This window comes from Elephas maximus, chromosome 1, assembly GCF_024166365.1.
Source record: "Elephas maximus indicus isolate mEleMax1 chromosome 1, mEleMax1 primary haplotype, whole genome shotgun sequence".
In the NCBI taxonomy this organism is placed as follows: domain Eukaryota; kingdom Metazoa; phylum Chordata; class Mammalia; order Proboscidea; family Elephantidae; genus Elephas; species Elephas maximus.
In genome coordinates this window covers 208,598,353-208,619,016 of record NC_064819.1, presented here as the reverse complement: position 1 = coordinate 208,619,016, position 20,664 = coordinate 208,598,353, and the positions used below count along the sequence as shown (strand labels likewise).

The 20,664-nt window shown below is 37.0% G+C and overlaps 1 protein-coding gene across 4 annotated transcripts; it reads right to left on the bottom strand.

Annotated features, from left to right (window-relative positions):
* Positions 1 to 479: 479 nt before the first annotated feature.
* Positions 480 to 19,818, bottom strand: CCDC28A (coiled-coil domain containing 28A). Of its 4 annotated transcripts, none has more exons than XM_049902126.1 (6): positions 19,638 to 19,818; positions 17,310 to 17,509; positions 14,760 to 14,923; positions 7,959 to 8,113; positions 6,513 to 6,535; positions 480 to 1,048 (listed from the first exon to the last, which is right to left on the bottom strand). In XM_049902126.1, exons 2-6 carry the CDS (start codon positions 17,465 to 17,467, stop codon positions 925 to 927), a joined length of 624 nt encoding a protein of 207 aa, XP_049758083.1. In that variant the 5' UTR covers positions 17,468 to 17,509; positions 19,638 to 19,818; the 3' UTR covers positions 480 to 924. The 4 variants fall into 4 exon arrangements, with proteins under 4 accessions (XP_049758083.1, XP_049758093.1, XP_049758097.1 ...); XM_049902136.1 differs by having other exon boundaries at positions 480 to 1,043; positions 19,638 to 19,814; XM_049902140.1 differs by having other exon boundaries at positions 19,450 to 19,731.
* Between the last annotated feature and the right edge of the window lie 846 nt (positions 19,819 to 20,664).

The following is a 20,664-nucleotide window of genomic DNA, read 5'->3' as shown; positions in this document are numbered from 1 at the left end:
TTAACCACTATGAGGTGGTTAAAACCAAAAAAACCAAACCCAGTGCCATCAAGTCGATCCCGACTCATAGCGACCCTATAGGAAAGAGCAGAACTGCCCCATAGAGTTTCCAAGGAGCGCCTGGCAGATTCGAACTGCCAACCTTTTGGTTTGCAGCTGTAGCACTTAACCACTATACCACCAGGGTTTCCATGAGGTGGTTATTAACCTCATTTGCTAGATCAAAAAAAATTAAGAATTGAAGAAACTGAGTATATGAACACAGAGCTAAGGGGCAAAATGGGATTCATATCAAGGTCTAAGCAACTATAAAGTCCATGTTCTTTCTATTGCACCAGTATTTAAATGGCACAATGTGCAAAATTTGTGAGTTAGTTTCAGAACCTCAAATTTAGTAAACATAGTTTACTTTTAGGGATTGAACCTTTGTATTCCTGTTTCAAAGACTATAACAAAAACTTCAAAACAGACAATAAAGATTAATTTAAAACAATTACTTTATTAAAAATAGCAAATTTCACATATACTTATTTAACATTTTGTCATCACTGGCCATTGAAAAACTCAGCAAATACATACTGATTGTTTAAAGTAAACTGAAGCTAGGCTGCCACAAAAAGCCTGCGCATCATCAACTTATGATCAGTACTGCAACATGTCTGGTGAGCTCAGGAAGGATAAATCCTTCAGCCCTGTCAATGACGTTAGGCACAACGCATTTCAAGTGAAACCCCATAAGGCAACAATATAAAGCACAGCAGCAAAACCTCTGCGTACTATTTCCTGATTAAGCCTTCAACAAGGCCTTGGCCTCCAGTTATATGAATTACAGCAAGTCAAAGGTACTAAAAGCAATATGTGAGAACAATCATTGCACTAGTACTTCATTTTAATGCCTTGTGTTGGAAGGTAATTCTACTAGATTCAGCTGGAAAAGTAAAGAACACTGCTTTTCTTCAAATCACAAGAAAGCAAACTGTACTTCATTTTAACTGGTAGAAGCATTTGGAACATCCTGTGCATCTGCCAGATGGAGTTTTTGTCTGAACTCAGGAGTTAAGAAAATTCTCATTCTATAATGAGTCATTTAGATTTTTTTTCTGGAAATTATCAGGACCTCAGAGATAAGGTATTAAAAGAAAGAAATACGTTTTTAAGACTCAAAGGAAAAGGGCCTGTGTTGCTATTGAGAAACTGAAACCTGGTATGACAATTTTAAAATGCAATGAAGTAATTATACTATGTCTAGAATTTGAAGAGACTTTTTTTTTTTTGTAATCAGTGAAGTAGCTTATGTTGTAAGTTCCAATAGAGCACAGAATTATTTTAATGGAGCAAGAATCATTTTCACAGTAGGGAGCTGACTAGAGGCAAATATGAAAAGATTCATATGAGCAGAAAATATTATTTAATCACCTTTGGGAAAAGTTTCTTCGAAAAAGCCAAAAAATAAAATTGTAATAGCTCTAAAATCTTTTCCACACTATTAACTATTCCTCAAAAGACTAGAAGTAGGTTGGAATTCCTGCTCATGTTATTCTCTTCCCTTCGCATCATCACTGCCTTTCCTTTTTCTCTTTTGCCTATCTACCTAGTAAAATCCAAAAAACCAAATCCATTGTTGTCGAGTGGATTCTGACTCACAGCAACCCTATAAGACAGAGTAGAACTGTCTCATAGAGTTTCTAAGGAGTGGCTAGTGGATTTGAACTGCTGACCTTTTGGCTGGCAGCTGCAACTCTTAACCACTATGCCACCAGGTTTCCATCTACTTGGTAGTACCTATTTTTCAAGACCAAACTCAAACAATGATGTGGATACACTGAGGGTGACTAAATGCTACCAACATATGTATCATAGGGGTTGCAAAAATGTGTAGACATGGGTACTATCGTCAAAGACATTCTCATCCAGTTGGAGGGCTCAGATGTAACACATATATAAAGAAACAGGTAATAAAATACGGCCAAATATAACTAAGTACTAACCTAAGGTCACAAAGTGCTTAATGAAAGTGGTCAACTTGAATTTAATTTTTTAAGGACAAGGGGGAATCCAGAGCAACTCTAGGTAGGAAGTACAATCGAACAAAGGCATAAAGGTGAGACTGAACATGGTGTTCTCTTGGGTGATCAGATCATAGGGAGCCTTTAAAAGTTTGACATGTTAAGAAATTTGGTAAGAATTAGGAACGGCGAGATCAAAGTGGTACTTTTAGAAGATTAATTTAGTAGAATGTCTAAAGTCTAGAGCCGCGCTGTCCAATAGAAATATAATACAAGCCACATATGTAATTTTAAAATTTCTAGTAGCTACAAAAAATACGAAAAAGAGGTGAAATTAATTATAATACTATATTTTATTTAACATAATATGTTCAAAATATTAGCATTTCAACTTGTAATCATTATAAAAACTGAGGCATTTGGCATTCTTTTTTTTCATACTAAGTCTTTGAAATCAGGTGTGTATTTTATACTTAAAAAAAAAAAAAAAAAAATACTTAAAGCACATCTCAATTTAGATTAGCCACAGAGGCTAATGGCTACCATACAGGACAGCACAGCTCTAGAGCTGGAACAAATTTTAAAAGTTATGGAATCAGGCGACAAGGCCCGGATTACCTTGTAGAGAATGAAGGAGGATAAAACACAGAACTGATAATGCTTGACAACTGACTTTAATTAAGAGATGAAAAATAGGTTTCACATCCATGTCCAGGCTCAATGGCAAAAAGTGCTGTGATTGATTAGCAATGTTTGTCATGGTCATAGAAGAGATTTTTAAATAATCTTGAAGGTTAAAATAAGGTAGGCACCAACAACAGAGAGGGAAATTAGGAGGAGGGATGTCTGAGTACAGACATGACCCAGAAACAAAAACATGTACTACAAATGAGGAAAGTAGGTTACCAGACTGCCCAGGGTTATAAAGCTGCTTACTGGAACCAAGATTTGAAACCAAGCATTCCAAAGTCTATGTGATTATATTATACCATATTGCCCTGTTTAACAATTCCACCACGGACTCGATTGAGGAAAGTGGTGAGACATCTAGTTCTAAATATTTAACAGAAGCTCAAGTAAGAAAATAGGAGATACTTATGATATCACAGCATAGAGAATTCATAATTCCAAGGGTGAATAGATTGAAAAAGAAAGAAAAGAATCAAGGGCTACTCCTAAGAAAAGTCTTCGACTTAACTGAAATCTTACCCCTTTTCTTTAAGTCTTTCTTGACAGTGATATCTTACATTGATCACTCCCCAGTTTATACAGCTTCTCAATGCCTCATTTTCTACATCTGTAAAATGGGGACTATAACACCACCTACTTCGAAAGGAAGGATCAAATGAAATAATCTGTGTAAAACTCTTCATTCAATAGTTGGCCTACAGTGAATAGTCAATAAAGATTAGCTATTAATTATTATTACTGGATTTTTATATACCATATTTTTATGTGAGGTATTTTTGCAAGAATGTTATGCTAATTTTTTTTTTTTTTTTTTACAACACCACATAAAAAGATTGGCATAGCTTATGAAAATATCTCATGGGGGTGGGCACAGTAGAGGGCACGTACTATCCGCATAAAAATATGACACCTCCCTATTAACTGGTACCCCAAAATTCTGCCATAATAATAGTACATAATGTTATAGCAATGATACTAATTTAATATATCCTATACCAAATTTCACATACACATCATTATAACAAACACATCATTATACATACATAGAAATTACCTACATTACAGAGGAAGCTCTGAGATGTTAATTTGCCTAAAGTCACACTCCAAAAAATTGTGGAAAATTTTCAAAAACCAACTCTCCTGACTCTACAGATAGTATCCTACGTAACACCTCATTCACCTTTCCAATATTTCACTATATGGTTCAAAGGGGATATCTCTACCTCTCATACAAAATTCATGTATAGCCAGGGCCATTTCTTACTGTTCTTATATACTTCACTTCATGCCTATCATTATATTAAAAAATACATTTTGGAAAATTCCTGAAATTGTCCTAAATTGAAATGTCAAAAGCTCAATATTTTACATATGCCTTGGTGACTCCCTTTAAGCTAATCCTATCATATACTTTGTACTCTTAATTATAAAAATGTAATTTCACAAGCTACATAAATATCCCTTGAAGAAAGGCTGCATTTTAGTGACCACTACTATTCAAATTTATGCATCTAAAACATTCTGCACAATGACCGAAGACCTAGGCGAGCTACAGGATCACATCAAGGGCAGCATACACGAATAACTCAAAAGTTCACCAAAAAGACAGGGAACAAAGAAAAGACCAAAATGGATGTCAGAAGGGACTCTGAAACTTGCTCTTGAACATAGAGTAGCTAAAGTGAACGAAGAAATAATGAAGTAAAAGAGCTGAAGAGAAGATTTCAAAGGGTGGCTCGAGAAGAAAAAGTGAAGTATTATGATGAAATGTGCAAAGACCTGGAGTTAGAAAACTAAAAAAGGGAAGAAAACACTCAGCATTTCTCAAGCTGAAAGAACTGAAGAAAAATTCAAGTCTGAAGTTGCAATATTGAAGGATTCTATAGGCAAAATACTGAATGACACAAGAAGCATCAAAAAGATCCAAGGAACACACAGAGTCACCGTACCAAAAAGAATTGGTTTATGTTTAGCCATTTCAGGAGGTAGCATATGATCAAGAACTGATGATACTGAAGGAAGAAGTCCAACTTGCACTGAAGGCACAAGGCTCCAGGAACTGACAGAATACCAACTGAGATATCTTAACAAACACATGCCATGCTGGAAGTGCTCACTTGTCTATGCCAAGAAATTTGAAGGAAAGCTACCTGGCCAACCAACTGGAAGAGATCCATATACTTCCCCATTCCAAAGAAAGGTGATCCAACAGAAATTGGAAATTATCGAACAATATAGTTAATATCATATGCAAGTAAAATGTCAGTAAAGATAATTCAAAAAAAAAAGTTGCACCAATACATTGAGAGGGACCTGCCAAAGGTACAAGCTGGATTCAGAAGAGGACGTGGAACAAGAGATATCACTGTTGATGTCAGATGGATCTTGGCTGAAAGCGGAAAGTACCAAAAATGTTTACTTGTGTTTTACTGACTATGCAAAGGCATTCAATTGTGTGGATCACAACAAATTATATGTTAACACTGTGAAGAATGGGACTTCCATAACACTTAATTGTGCTCATGCAGAACCTATACACAGACCAACAGGCAGTCGTTCGAACAGAACAAGGGGATACTGAGTGGCTTAAAATCAGGAAAGGTGTGCATCAAGGTTCTATCCTTTCACCGTACTTACTCGATCTGTATGCTGAGCAAATTATCTGAGAAGCTGGACTATATGAAGAAGAATGTAGCATCAGGACTGGAGGAAGACTCATGAACGATCTGTGATATGCAGATGGCAAACCGTCCTTGCTGAACATGAAGAGAACTTGAAGCACTTAGAGATGAAAATCAAATATTACAGCCTTCAGTATGGATTACACCTCAACATAAAGAAAACAAAAATCCTCACAACTGGACCAATAAGCAACATCACGATAAATGGAGAAAATACCGAAGTTGTCAAGGATTTCATTTCACCTGGGCCCACAATCAACACTCATGGAAGCAGCGGTCAAGAAATCAAATGACATATTACACTGGGCACATCTGTGGAAAAAGACCTCTTAAAGTATTCAAAAGCAAAGATGTCACTTTGAAGGCTAAGGTCACCTGACCCAAGCCATGGTATTTTCAATGGCTTAATATGCATGCAAAAGCTGAAGAAGAACTGATGCCTTTGTGTTGGTGAAGAACACTGCATATACCATGGAATGCCAGAAGAATGAACCAATCTGTCTTGGAAGAAGTACAACCAGAACGCTCCTTAGAAGCAAGGATGACGAGACTACATCTCACAAGCTTTAGACATGTTATCAGGAAGGATCAGTCCCTGGAGAAGGGCACCATGCTTGGTAAAGTAGAGAGTCAGTGGAAAAGAGACCATCAAGGAGATGGACTGACACAGTGGCTGCAACAATGGGCTCAAACATAGCAACGATCGTGACAATGGTGCAGGAGCAGGCAATGTTTCGTTCTGTTGTCCATAGGGTCCCTAATGAGTTGGAACTGGCTCAACGGCACCTAACCACAACACAACATATTATCTCTGGATATCCTACTGCTGTTGAGCCTAGGAATCGAAGATTAAAAATAATTCATACGGCAGCTAGCCTAGTCCTCAATTCTCATTAAAAAAAAAAAAATTTTTTTGTTTTAAAAAAATCCCAAAACAGAAACAAAATTTTAGTATCCAAAACAACCAGAAAACCCCATCGGGAAACCTAAAGAGAAGAAAAATACCCCAGTAAATAATAATAGGTGTCTTTGTTCACTACATCTGAACGACACATCTTTCTAAAACTTGATTGGGCTTATTCACCAGAAATTATAAGTCATAAATTTTTCACTGTTGATAGCAGGCAAAGGATACATGGAAGAATTCAATTCTTCTAACTGTAACACAAAGAAACAAAGGTAATTTTAATTTTTCTAAGATAAATATTAAATAATTATTAACTACATTTTTAAATGATAGTTTTTTTAATTTAAATTTTCTTTATATAAAAAAGCAAAATATTAAAAATCTTTCTAAAAATTTCCAGGTTGAAAAATTTACTCATGTAAAATAATCATAAAGTAGTTTTATCCGAATATAAGACCTTAAATGAAGGAAAGTTCTTATTAAACACAAATATTAGGCAAGAATTAAAGCAGATGATAAAAACCTGGTGTTTTATAAATATTCTTAAAAATATTCATAGTTAAAAGTCATCTCTAATAATAGTTTCATTAAAAAAAAAGTTGAGATTTTAATGATCAAAATCTTTAAATTCTTTATGGCTTACAAAAAGATTTCACATGTCATTCAGTCCTCAGTATGAGGTAGAATTTATTGCCCAAATTACTATACAAATATAGAGCATCAACTAACCAAAAGCTTTCAGGTTTCAAATTCGGTGTTCTTTTTACCATAATAAAATTATTCTCCTAAATGTAAAGCAAATTAAGTTTATATTTGTTAAACGGAATAAACACGAACTGGTAAAAGGAAATACTTGCAGACTGGACACACTAGGCTTGAAGAAGTATAAACTTGAAATTTTAAAAGTACGCCATACAATTTTGCTCATGTTTACTTATGTAAAATAGTATGAAAAATCAACCTTTCTTGTCGCTGGTGAATACGAAATCTGAAACTAAAGTATGTTAAATTCAATTTTTATTTATTTTTGTTCCAAAAGGACTTAAATTCAATGGACACTTGTCATTATGAGAATTACAAATGGTAATGTACCAAATTACCCTAAGTACCATAGTTATGTATTTAAAAATAATCAGCACCTAAGGAAATAACACAAAATGTATTCATCGTGTCAGGAAAAGGACTTTTGACATATCCTCTTGTGTATCTTAAGATCTTATACATACAGAAGCAAATACTTCACTTCTAGATTTGCCAGAATTCTCAGAATACATGCTTAGATCTAAATATAATAATTCCCTCAGAGTACACTTCTCTAAAAAGTATAAGCAGAACATGAATGAACCTTGAAAACGTTATTCTAAGTGAAAGAAACTAGACACAAAAGGCTACATATTATACCATTCCATTTATATGAAATTTCCAGAATAGGTAAATCCATAAGGATAGAAAGCAGTTCCCAGGGGCTCAGAGGAGAGGAGGATAGGGAGGTACAGGGCTTCTTTTTGAAGTGATGGAAATGTTCTGGAATTAGACAGTGGTGATGGTTACACAACATTATGAATATATTAAAAACCACTGAATTATACAGTATAAAAGGGTTTAAATGATAAATTTTAAGTTATGTGAATTTTATCTCAAAAAATAAAGATTAAAGAAAGGAACTCTACCCACATCGGACAGAAGCCTATCCAGATTGGCGTCACTGGCTGTTTTTCTCTTATCCTCAGGAAGTTCTTCTAACTCCCCATAAAGCTCCAAATTCAAGCGAGCTAATTTCTCCTGCATTTCCCGAACATGTTCCATCTGTTCAATGGAACACTCATTTCCTGGGGGAAAATTACAACAGCATTAATAAAAATTAGGAAAGTTAAAACTAACAACCTTGAGGAAAACTTTAAAAATTCACTGACTACGTAAGAAACTGGTCTTCTTTCTTTTTTAAATTAGATTGTTAACGGGTGCATATTCTCTACATGTAATTACAAATTAAATTTCTAACTATGAAACAAGGACCTATCTAAGAAATGACTTTGAGCACTAAAAATTATATAGGAAAGATTTTTAAAAAGCAACACATTCCTTAAATACAGAAAAAAGTGTATACACACACACATACACATCTATTCAATAGCAATATATACAAAAGCAATAGCACCATTCAATTTGACAACTACCGTTTGAATTAGTGACCCAACGTTCTACACTTATCTCAGCAAAATTATGAGTCCTGTAAGAACTTCAACCATGAATCATTTTGCCAACCAATTATATATTCTTCCTTTAATAAATATAAATCAAGACATTTCTGAAGCATGAGGCAATAATCATCTGTGATGATCAATTATTACAGAAAATCACAATACAAATGCTGCAATTGACACATGCTGGCAGCATCCAGGATACTAATCACATTAATCTTGGTAATTTAGTGAGGCTGGTAAAAAAAAAATGGTGAAAAATCTGTTTTTCGAGCTGACTTTAAAGCAGCACAATATTTTCAGTTGCATACACAGTGCTGCAAGACAATTTAACTACTAACAGTTCTTACATTACCTAGTGAAAAGAATCTTCTGAGGTAACGTTATCTGCCCAGACCAAGTAATGTACATGTTGTTGTTGTTGTTAGGTGCCCTCGAGTTGGTTCCAACTCATAGCGACCCTGTGAACAACAGAACGAAACACCGCCTGGTCCTGAGCCATCCTTACAGTCGTTGTTATGCTTGAGCTCATTGTTGCAGCCATTGTGCCAACCCGCCTCGTTGAGGGTCTTCTTTTCTGCTGACCCTGTACTCTGCCAAGCATGATGTCCTTCTCCAGGGACTGATCCCTCCTGGCAACACATCCAAAGTATGTAAGATGCAGTCTCGCCACCCTTGCTTCAAAGAAGCATTCTGGTTGTACTTCTTCCAAGACAAATTTGTTCGTTCTTTTGGTGGTCTATGTTGTATTCAATATTCTTCAACAAGACCACAATTCAAAGGCGTCGATTCTTCTTCGGTGTTCCTAATTCATGGTCCAGCTTTCACATGCATATGATGCAACTGAAAATACCATGGCTTGGGTCAGGCGCACCTTAGTCTTCAAGGTGACATCTTTGCTCTTCAACACTTTAAAGAGGTCCTTTGCAGCAGATTTACCCAATACAATGCGGCTTTTGATTTCTTGACTGCTGCTTCCATGCCTGTTGATTGTGGATCTAAGTAAAATGAAATCCTTGACAACTTCAATCTTTTCTCCGTTTACCATGATGTTGCAGATTGGTCCGGTTGTGAGGAATTTTGTTTTCTTTATGTTGAGGTGCAATCCATACTGAAGACTGTGGTCTTTAATCTTCATTAGTAAGTGTTTCAAGTCCTCTTCATTTCAGCAAGCAAGGTTCTGTCATCTGCATAACGCAGATTGTTAATGAGTCTTCCTCCAATCCCGATGCCCTGTTCTTCTTCATATAGTCCAGCTTCTTGGATTATTTGCTCAGCATACAGATTGAATAGGTATGGTGAAAGAATACAACCCCGACGCACACCTTTCCTGACTTTAAACCAATCAGGATCACCTTGTTCTGTCTGAACAACTGCCTCTTGATCTATGTACTGATATTGTTTTATAATTTCCACATTCAGTTGGATCACCTTTCTTGGGAATAGGCATAAATATGGATCTCTTCCAGGCAGTTGGCCAGGAAGCTGTCTCCCATATTTCTTGGCACAGATGAGTGAGCACCTCCAGTGCTGCATCTGTTTGTTGAAACATCTCAATATTCCATCAATTCCCGGAGCCTTGTTTTTCGCCAATGCCTTCAGAGTAGCTTGGACTTCTTCCTTCAGTACCATCAGTTCCTGATAATATGCCACCTCTTGAAGTGGTTGAACATCGACTAATTCTTTTTGGTATAATGACTCTGTGTATTCCTTCCATCTTCTTTTGATGCTTCCTGTGTTGTTTAATATTTTCCCCATACAATCCTTCACTATTGCAATTCGAGACTTGAATTTTTTCTTCAGTTCTTTCAGATTGAGAAACACTGAGCATGTTCTTCCATTTTGGTTTTCCATCTTCGGCTCTTTGCACGTCATCATAGTACTTACCTCTGTCTTCTCGAGACACCCTTTGAAATCTTCCGTTCAGTTCTTTTACTTCATCAATTCTTCTTTTGCTTTAGCTGCTCGACATTTGAGAGCAAGTTTCAGAGTCTCCTCTGACATCCATCTTGGTCTTTTCTTTCTTTCCTGTCTTTTCAACGACCTCTTGCTTTCTTCATGGATGATGTCTTCGATGTCATTCCACAACTCGTCTGGTCTTTGGTCACTAGTGTTGAATGAATCAAATCTATTCTTGAGATGGTCTCTAAATCAGGTGGCATGTACTCAAGGTTATATTTTCGCTCTCGTGGACTTGCTCTGATTTTCTTCAGTTTCAGCTTGAACTTGCATATGAGCAAATGATGGTCTGTTACATAGTCAGCCCCTGGCCTTATTCTGACTGATGATATTGAGCTTTTCCATTGTCTCTTCCCACAGATGTAGTCAATTTGATTTCTGTGTGTTCCATCTGGCAAGGTCCATGTGTACAGTCGCTGTTTATGTTGGTGAAAGAAGGTTTTTGCAATGAAGAAGTCGTTGGTCTTGCAAAATTCTATCATTTGATCTCCAGCATTGTTTCTATCACCAAGGCCATGTTTTCCAACTACTGATCCTTCATCTTTGTTTCCAACTGTCACATTCCAATCGCCAGTAATTATCAGTGCATCTTGATTGCATGTTCAATCAATTTCAGACTGCAGCAGCTGATAAAAATCTTCTATTTCTTCATCTTTGGCCCTAGTGGTTGGTGCATAAATTTGAATAGTCGTATTAACTGGTCTTCCTTGTAGACGTATGGATATTATCCTATCACTGACAGCATTGTACTTCAGGATAGATCTTGAAACGTTCTTTTTGACGATGAATGCAAAACCATTCCTTTTCAAGTTGTCATTCCCAGCATAGTAGACTGTATGATTGTCCGATTCAAAATGGCCAATACCAGTCCATTTCAGCTCACTAATGCCTAGGATATTGATGTTTATGCGTTCCATTTCATTTTTGACGATTTCCAATTTTCCTAGATTCATACTTCATACATTCTAGGTTCCAATTATTAATGGATGTTTGCAGCTGTTTTTTCTCGTTTAGAGTCGTGCCACATCAGCGAATGAAGGTCCCGAAAGCTTTACTCCATCCATGTCATTAAGGTCGAATCTACTTTGAGGAGGCAGCTCTTCCCCAGTCATCTTTTAAGTGCCTTCCAACCTGGGGGGCTCATCTTCCAGCATTATATCAGACAATGTTCCGCTGCTATTCATAAGGTTTTCATTGGCTAATGCTTTTCAGAAGCAGACTGCCGGGTCCTTCTTCCTAGTCTGTCTTTGTCTGGAAGCTCAACTGAAACCTGACCTCCATTGGTGACCCTGCTGGTATCTGAATACTGGTGGCATAGCTTCCAGCATCACAGCAACACATAAGCTCCCACAGTACGACAAACTGACAGACACGTGGAGGAGTAATGTATACACATACGTCATATTACATGTTTTCATACACTTTAAACACAGTCTCTGAAACCTCTAGATGCTATAATTTCTCAAAAAAAAAAAACTTTGTTTTTCTCAAACGTACTACAAAGGTACACTACAGCTCAGCTACACTTGAAATACATATCTTGAATCAATATGAATTAATGTAAATTATACAATAGTTTCCTCTAACCACCTTTATAACATCTTAATAAATTGACTATACTGCATTATGTTAGACTACCAATAATTTTGAAGCCAGTTACAGCTGTCTCCTCTCAAAATCATCCTTTCTTCTTAGTAAAACATCTCATTTCCTCTATTTTAATAATGTTTTTCAACAGTCAGTAACCTGCAATTTCAAGTGGAAAACATATCTCAACACACAGAGTAAAAACAAAGAGGTGGAAATAATGAGAGAAGAGAGATAAGAGATTCAGATGATGAATCCAAATGACCTAACATGGGAATGGTAATAGAAGATCCAGAAGGATAAAAAGGAATAGATGGAGGAGAAAAATAATCAAATAACAGAAAAAAATGTTTCTTGAGATGAAAAACTTCAGTTACAGATGTGAAGGGCCCGCTGATTTCCAGGCAGGCTTGACGAGAAAAGATACAGTCCTAAGCATATCCTGGTAAATGCCTAAACTTTAAGAATAAATAAAAAAATCTTTTAAGCATTGAAAAAGAAAAACATTAATTGCCTACTAAGAAGAAGGAATCTGATTGGCAATGCACTTGTCATGTGCAACACTTATAGCTAGCAAACTGTCAAATAAGAGTCATAAACAAGATAAGAAGGGCTGCAATCCAAGAACACAAAGTCACCTGAGAGTGGGGGCAGTAGGGGTGGTGAGGACAAAGTATGGAAGTGGTCCAAAGATCATATGTGAAGGGTAGGAGAGAAAAGGAGAGGAGAGGTAGAAGTGGAAGTATTCTTCAGATACCACCTTACTGGGATGGACTGAAATACGGGGTGGTGTTGTTAGGTGCCTGCAGAGTCAATTTTTGACTCATAAACTCCATGCGACAGAGTAGAACTGCCTCATAGGGTTTTCTAGGCTGTAATCTTTATGGGAGCAGATCGACATGTCTTTCTACCACAGAGTCATTGGGTGGGGTCAAACTGTCAATCTTTAGGTTAGCAGTCAAGCGCTTAACAGTTGCGCCACCAGGGCTCCTTTGAAGTAGGGGGTAGGAGTATAATAAAGCATCTTTGAGAAATAAATGCATTTTTTGTGTCTTCTGTTCAAATAACAGTGTAACCAAACTGGAAACCCAGAAACTATATAAGATAGATATATTTGTACACAAAAATAAAGAATTTTTTACAATGTTAAATATAATAAAGTCTACAGACACAATTTGGTAAAAATAAGAGGTCAGAGGGTTAGTATCTGAAACATACAAAAAGTTCTTAGCAATTAACAACAATAATAAGAGAAGAAGAATTACCTAAATAGAAACCAGGATCAAGGTCCTGAAAACACAATTCACAAAAGAACAATCCAACTGCTTAACAAATACACATTGATATTAAACACAACAGGAATCAAAGGAACTTTACACCAATGGACCCACAAAAACTAAAAAACCGGTAATACGTATTGCTGATGGGAATTCAGGGGAAAGGGTTCTCTCGTAAATTGCTAGATGAAATTTAGAAGTGTAACTGCTTCTTTGGAAAGCAATCTGGATACTTTTATTACAATTAAAATCACATATATGCCTAGACTCAGCAATTGCATTCATGAGAATCCATCCCAAAGAAATAAAACCACCAGAATAAAGTATATGTAAAAAGATATTCATTGCAACATTATAGTTAGTGGCTCCAAACTGGAAGCAAAATAAATGCCCTTCAACAGGTAATGGCTGAATAAACTAAGGTATGTTCACAACTTGGATATTACTATGGCCATTAAAAAAAAACAAAAACAGTGAATTAGAACCACACCAGGTAACTTGGAGAGATTTCCATTAGCCACTATTTAGAGAGGAAAGGAAGATACAGAAAAGTACATATACCACCAGTATAAAACAATAAAAACAAAAATCTGTGTGTTTATATATATTTACAGTGAAAAAACAAAGAAAGGATGTATACCTGATTGTTAGCTGCTTGAGGTGCAGGGTGGTAGAGGCAACAGAGGGGGTAAGGGAGGGAGACAGAGAAACTAAACAACAAAAAAGTGGGGGAGGGAAAGATGGCACTTAATCACTATGTATGTTGATGACATTTATGCATTTGTCAAAGATTCTATGTGTGTATATTCAATAGTTTTTAAATTGCTTTGAAAAGATACTGGGAAATAATTTCATAATCAGAAAAACCTTACAAAGCAGTACAAACTGAACATGAAAAATCTGACCATATACTTTGTGAACTCAGTGGATACTGAAAATACCTACTCAGAGTTTTTATTGGAACAATCTGTTAACTAGGCTTATAGTCGTATATCTTTATGAAAAAACCAGAAAACTGACTTCTTTTACATTCAGAAGTTAGGAATCCTGGGCAGGAAACAGCTTAGGCTTTAAAGGATCACAGAAAATGATTTTGAGACCTTTCAAAACTAAGATGCTAAGTTTAAAATTTTTTAACTGATGAAAAACGTGCTTTTTATCTGTTACACTTTCAAGAGACTGATTCCATAGTAGTAATCCTACTTTAACACTTTGACTAACCCTCCTTTAAAAAAAAGAAAAAATTCCTGAAATTTTAGAAGGTGAATTATTTTTCATGACAAATAAAATCTGGGATTATTGCACTGTCTGTGAATTTTTTTTTTTTTTTAATTAAAGAAAATGATACTTTTAAGAGGGACAGTAAAACACAAAGACATATACAAAGACAGAAAATTGGAGGGAACCAACTTGGAAAAAATAAATAGTAAAGAGGAAAATCTCTTACTTACCAAATGCTTGAAGTTTTCCAGAGTGGAAATCATTCAAAAGGCTTAGGAGGCCCCTCTCCATCTCTTGCACATCGGAGACGTCGGTGAGAAAGGAGTGCTGAATCGGAGTTGACTGAGCACCTTTCCCCTCTCCACCCTGAGGTCTTGTCTTGTCTTTCATCACTCTGCAACGATGACACAATTTACTTTAATTATATCTTTTCAAACTGTACTAGGTTAAGCAAAACTAGTAGATTAAATGGAATTTCCCTTAAAAACAAGAAACCAAAATAAAGACAATACAAATTAAACCAGTAACATTAAGCTAGAAACCAAAAGAAAAATAGGTTGTAAGAATTTGAAATGCGTTTCTGAAACATAACTGAGCTACTAAGGCATACAGAAAGTTTGGTTAATGCACTTAGACAATTTACTAGTTCTCTGGACTGCAAAAACACTGGAGACTTGGTAAGTCATTTTACAATCATATTTCATATTTCATCTTATACTTTCCCCTTCTAAATTTTATCCTATTTGCTCCTTAACTATCACTCGTTCAGCAAGTGTTGATGGGGACCCTGTAGGTGGCACTGTGCCAGTTATTGGGGATACAAAGATGCACAGTCTAAGGAGAAAAGCAGGCATACAAGTTCACAATCACCATATGACAGAGTGCTAAAAACCTCAAGTGATCCTTGACTCCTCCAACTCCCAAGGCCCCACATGCAGCCATGAAGTCCTACTGATGATATTCCACATCTCCCCACTTCTCTCCATCTCCACTGGCACCACCTTATCTCTTGTCTGAATTACTCCCACAGCTTCCCGCCTGAATGGTCTCCCCACCTCTATGTGTTTGATTCCTTTCTTCTCCCCAATTCACTCCCTACAGAGCAGCAAAGTGAATTTTTAAACAGCATAATCAGATCATATAATTCACTTAAATAAACCCTTTATTAGCTTTGCACTGCCTCGTGCATAAATTCCAGTATCCTTAAGAACCCCTATCCTCCCTTGTCTTTCTATGCTCTAGCCATTCTCAATCCTTCCCTTCCTAGAAATCCATTTACCTTCTTCCATGCTAACCTCTCCTACATAAATATCCTTCCCTTCACTGCCATCTTTGCCTGGCTACCTCCCATGCATCCTTCAAGTCTCAGTTTAAATGTTACTTCCTCAGGAGAGCCTTTTCCAAACCCCTTAGCCAGGTTTGTTCTTATTACACAACAATAAAAAAAGCATTCATTAAAATTGTACTATATGCAAAGTCCCACTGTAAGTACAATGATGATCAAATAGCCCCAGGCCTTAATAAGCCTAAACCCTGATGGTGCAGTGGTTAAGAGCTATGGCAGCTAACCAAGAGGTCGGCAGTTCAAATCCAGTGGGCGTTCCTTGGAAACCCTGTGGGGCAGTTCTACTCTGTGCTATAGAGTCACTATGAGTTGGAATTGACTCGACAGCAATGGGTTTGGTTTTGGGGTTAGGAAGCCTACATTCTAGAAGATGGTACACATATAAAATTACCAGGTAGAAAATGATATGAGATACAAATAAACTGCTCTAAGAATATAAAGGAGTGACTGCCTTTAAAATCTCTCAGCTTTCTTTTTCCACCAACATGTATTCGTAACCACATTCAAAATCTGACTCTAAATTAAACTCCCTCAGGAGGCAAGCCGTTTTCAATCTGATAATTTATTCAAAGAAAACACTCGTAACTATTGTTTATCATTTAGAACTCACGGGAATACCATTTGTTTTCCAAGTATTCTCGTGTCTTTGGTTGTGCCTTTTGTTTCCTCAAAAATAGTGTGAGATCATCATCAAGGGAAAAATCTTGCTTTTTGTGTAACTCCAATGGTTACAGAGTGCTACACGCATTATTTCTTCAATGGACTCTCCAAAATGCCTTTGCACTTAAGAGTAAGTTTATTTAATCATAATTAGAAAGAGGGTTGGGATAATGAAGTCCTTTTTTCTCTAAAGATGTCTGCTTTCCAAGTATCCAATAGTACAAAATACTCATGTAAATGCAACAATAATATACATTTACATTTCTTGTTCCTGTTTCCTTTAAGTATCCTCAAGACCAATAACGTTCACCATAAAACGATGATTATTTCTGAGTGGTGGCATTTTAGTATTTTTAATTTCTTCTTTGAACTTTTCCTGTGTTTGAATTTGTATAATAAAAACCATTTATCAAAACAATGAAGTCATTCTTTTTTAAAAAATAAAAACTACCAAGGCGGAAACACACAGCTTAGTAAAAAATCAACACCTCTGATCTTACATTTTTTCCCATTTCTGGCTAGGTCATCAACTCTGCTACAAATTTCTTACCCCGTGTATTTTATGAGATGAAGCAAAGGCCTTCAAACCAATGACTGATTTTGCATTTCCGAAACTCTGTACACTGTAGCCTTCATAAGTTGTATTTCAAATAACACATAATATGGGCCTCAAATATTTTAAAAGTCAGGACAAGAGAGAAAATGTTATAAAAAGTGGATATAGTATTTACTTTAATAGCATTTTGTTATGATAATATGAAATAAAAGAATTCACCTTTTTAACTTTGGTCGCTGTGAAGTTGACTGTGTTGCAGGATTTGAAAACCCTGTGCTTTTACTAACTGGAATGGCATTTTTTTTGGCATTAACAACCTGAGTAGAGTGGGCACTAAAAGACTTAGGGCTCCTCCTCTTCACTTTCCTCTCTTCCATTGTTTTAAGTTCACTATGGCACCAAGACCAGCTTCTTAAGACCTAAATAAGGAAATACAGCAATTATCCATGCATGCTACAATATGAAATGAAAGAAGTTCAAAGATCCATGTCATAAGCTGAAAGAGAATCAAGAATTTCAGAAGTCATTAAAGAAAATTAGGATAGGGGTCTTTTAAATTTAATCTTCTTTACTATATATATATATATATATATATACACACACACACACACACACACAGAAGCCCTTAGCAAAATTGTATGGTAAACCACCAAAAAAACCAAACCCAGTGCCGTCGAGTCAATTCCAACTCATAGCAACCATATAGTATAGTTGACAAAATTTTTAAACCATTTTCTTTATTCACTTGTTCTACAAATATTTACAGGCTCTGTTCCACATGCCAGGCACTATTCTAGGCGCTGGGGAGACAGCACTGAAAAAGACAAAGTCCCTGTCTTCAAGAAGCCTATATTATGGAAGGAGAACAATACATAAATAAACAAATCATACATGTGATATTCCCAGCCAGACTGAAGCTTCAGGTAGCTTTTAGGGCTACCTTCTGAAAGGTATACTTAGGAATAACCAACTAGATTCAAACAGATGTATAAATGATCAGGTATCTGCATTTTTAAATAGCAACTACAAGTCTTAATTCAACTACCAAGCAGAACTTGGGGTTTGCCTATTTAGTTCTTTGTGGTTAAGTGAAGCCTTGTACAATTAAACATGTTTTGTGTCTATTTTAAGGAAACCCTGGTGACGTAGTGGTTAAGAGCTATGACTACTAACCAAAAGATTGGCAGTTTGAATCTACCAAGCACTCCTTGAAAACCCTACGGGACAGTTCTACCCTGTCCTATAGGGTCACTATGAGTCAGAGCTGACTTGACGGCAGTGGGTTTGGATTTTTTTGAGGGGCGGGGGGGGGTGTCTATTTTGAAATACTTTGTCTACTTATGTCCAAGAAAACATGAAAGTTTGTTATATATCCTTGATTTTGCCCATATCAAAAAAAGTTTACTATGAAGTTGCCCATGGCTCTTCCATGGAGAATATGAGTAAGGCCTCCTATTTATCCAATACTTTCCTCTTACTTCATACGCTAACCAGCTTGTTTATTTTCCTAACACCCATCCATTTAAAAATATCCTTCTACATTTCTTTTCTACTTTGTGCATAGCATTAAATTTTTCTTAATTATATTGTCTAATGTTTCAAGAGAAATTTATTTGGCTATTTAACTTATCAGATTGTAAATTGCCTTGGAAACATTAGGCCTTTTTTGCATGTTGTTTTGAGTATGACCATGCTATGATCATTCAGAAAGATTAAAGCAATTCATGTCGCTCCTAAAATAATTACTTGAAAATAGATATTTTTGCTATTGTCTTGACTTGGAGTCACTAGCACTGGAATTTAAACCATTCAGCGCAGATTGGCTCAGGTTGATTCCATAGACTATCATAACTGGAGCTATAACTCTAAAGAGAAAAAGGTTTTACAGGGCAGACTCTAAGGGCCAATGCCTAATACCAGATACCAACTGAAAATCCACTTAAGACTTGACTCAAGACTTTAAAAGACATTTTTAGTTACGAAACAGTCATTGTGGTTTTGGTTCAGCATGCAACACAAATTAAAATGGAAAGAGGAGTGAATAGAGAAGATGGCCTATCAGTTCTCCAAAGAGGCAAGAATCTGCAGAGATTGATAATATACATAAACATGGTGGCCTACAAGCCAGACACGTGTTTGGTAATACAAGAAGAAAAACAAGAACAGCTAGGAAGTAAAGGAATGCAAATAAACCATTTCTGGCCTAAACTAGTATCTTCTAAGAGGACAGGGATCGAAAGTCATCCGTTTTTGTCAGGTAACATCTCTCTCACGAGAGTACAGAAATCCTTTTTGTACATCAAGCAGAAAGGAACCTTTCAGAGAAGAAGGGATTAGTAAATTGTTCTTAGTTACTTACTCACACATTGTTTTTGAGTACCAGGAACCCGCAGCCTCCAAGCTGAACCACTGGGGGTCCCTCTTGACTTCACTCAATCCCATTCCCTAACCAGCCGACACGATGACCCTTCGCCGCCCAGAGCCCAGCAGTGACTGGGAGGGGCCTAAAGGGGAAGCTGGCTGGGTGCCTTTGGTTCCACTTCATACCTGAGGAAGAAGGGGATGGCAGTCCCCAATCTGTAAAGACTCCGGAGGCTCCGAAGTCACAGCGGCAGCTGCAGCCGCAGCCCGCGCCGCTACAGCTGCAGCTTGAGCCCGGCTCACATCCCGACCCCTTTGCCTCCACAGCCCACTTTGTTTACGGAAATAACGTAACAAGGCGGAGCCTCCGTGAGTTGGGACGAAGGCCCGCCTTTTCCTGCTCTGCGAGCTTCGTTTCCGCCCTCGCGGTCGGCATCTCATCTTTCTCGTTCTCCGCCTTCAGCTGTAACTCCGGCGGGCGTGGAAAGGAGGACCCATGACTGGGCGTTTCATTTTGGGTTTATAACCCAGAAGCAGGGCAGGGATGTGGATGGCGGTAGAGGTAAAAAAAAAAAATTAAAAAAAAAAGGAGGTAGGAACGGGAAATATAGTACACCTTCCGGAAGCTGTCCCGCCACCTTGTGAGTGGCGGCTCCCCCGCACTACAATTCCCAGTATGCCACTGGAGCAGACCCAGAGGAGGAACTGGAGTGTCGCCATGGAAACCGTTTCTTGATTGTTTCCGATACGCAGTCGGGTCTTCGCAAGACTGGCGCTGACTTGGAGGGCAGCTTGAAAAGTGTCATTGTATTCAGTGACTCTGATGCTGGGCACCTAGGTATTTTTAATGAGATTCTATTATTACTACTATTAATTGCTACTCTATTCAGGGACTAACCAGACTAAAAAAAAACCAGAGTAGACATACGTTATTTCTAAACCTCGCTACAATCCTGTGAAAACAAAACAAAAAAAAAACAATCTTATGAGGAAGGTGTTATAATCTCCATTTTAGAAATGAGGAAGCTGAGACTTATAAAGGCTGATAGATCCAGGTCTTCCTGTCGCCAAAGACAATTCTCTTTCCACCATACATGCTGCCTCTGGAAAAGGAAGTGCGGGTTAAGAGAGATGGATCCGTCCTAAATGAGGGAAGGAATACATGTTTCTTTTCCTAGTCTGGGTAATTTTTCCGTTTATGGGAGGTGGGAGA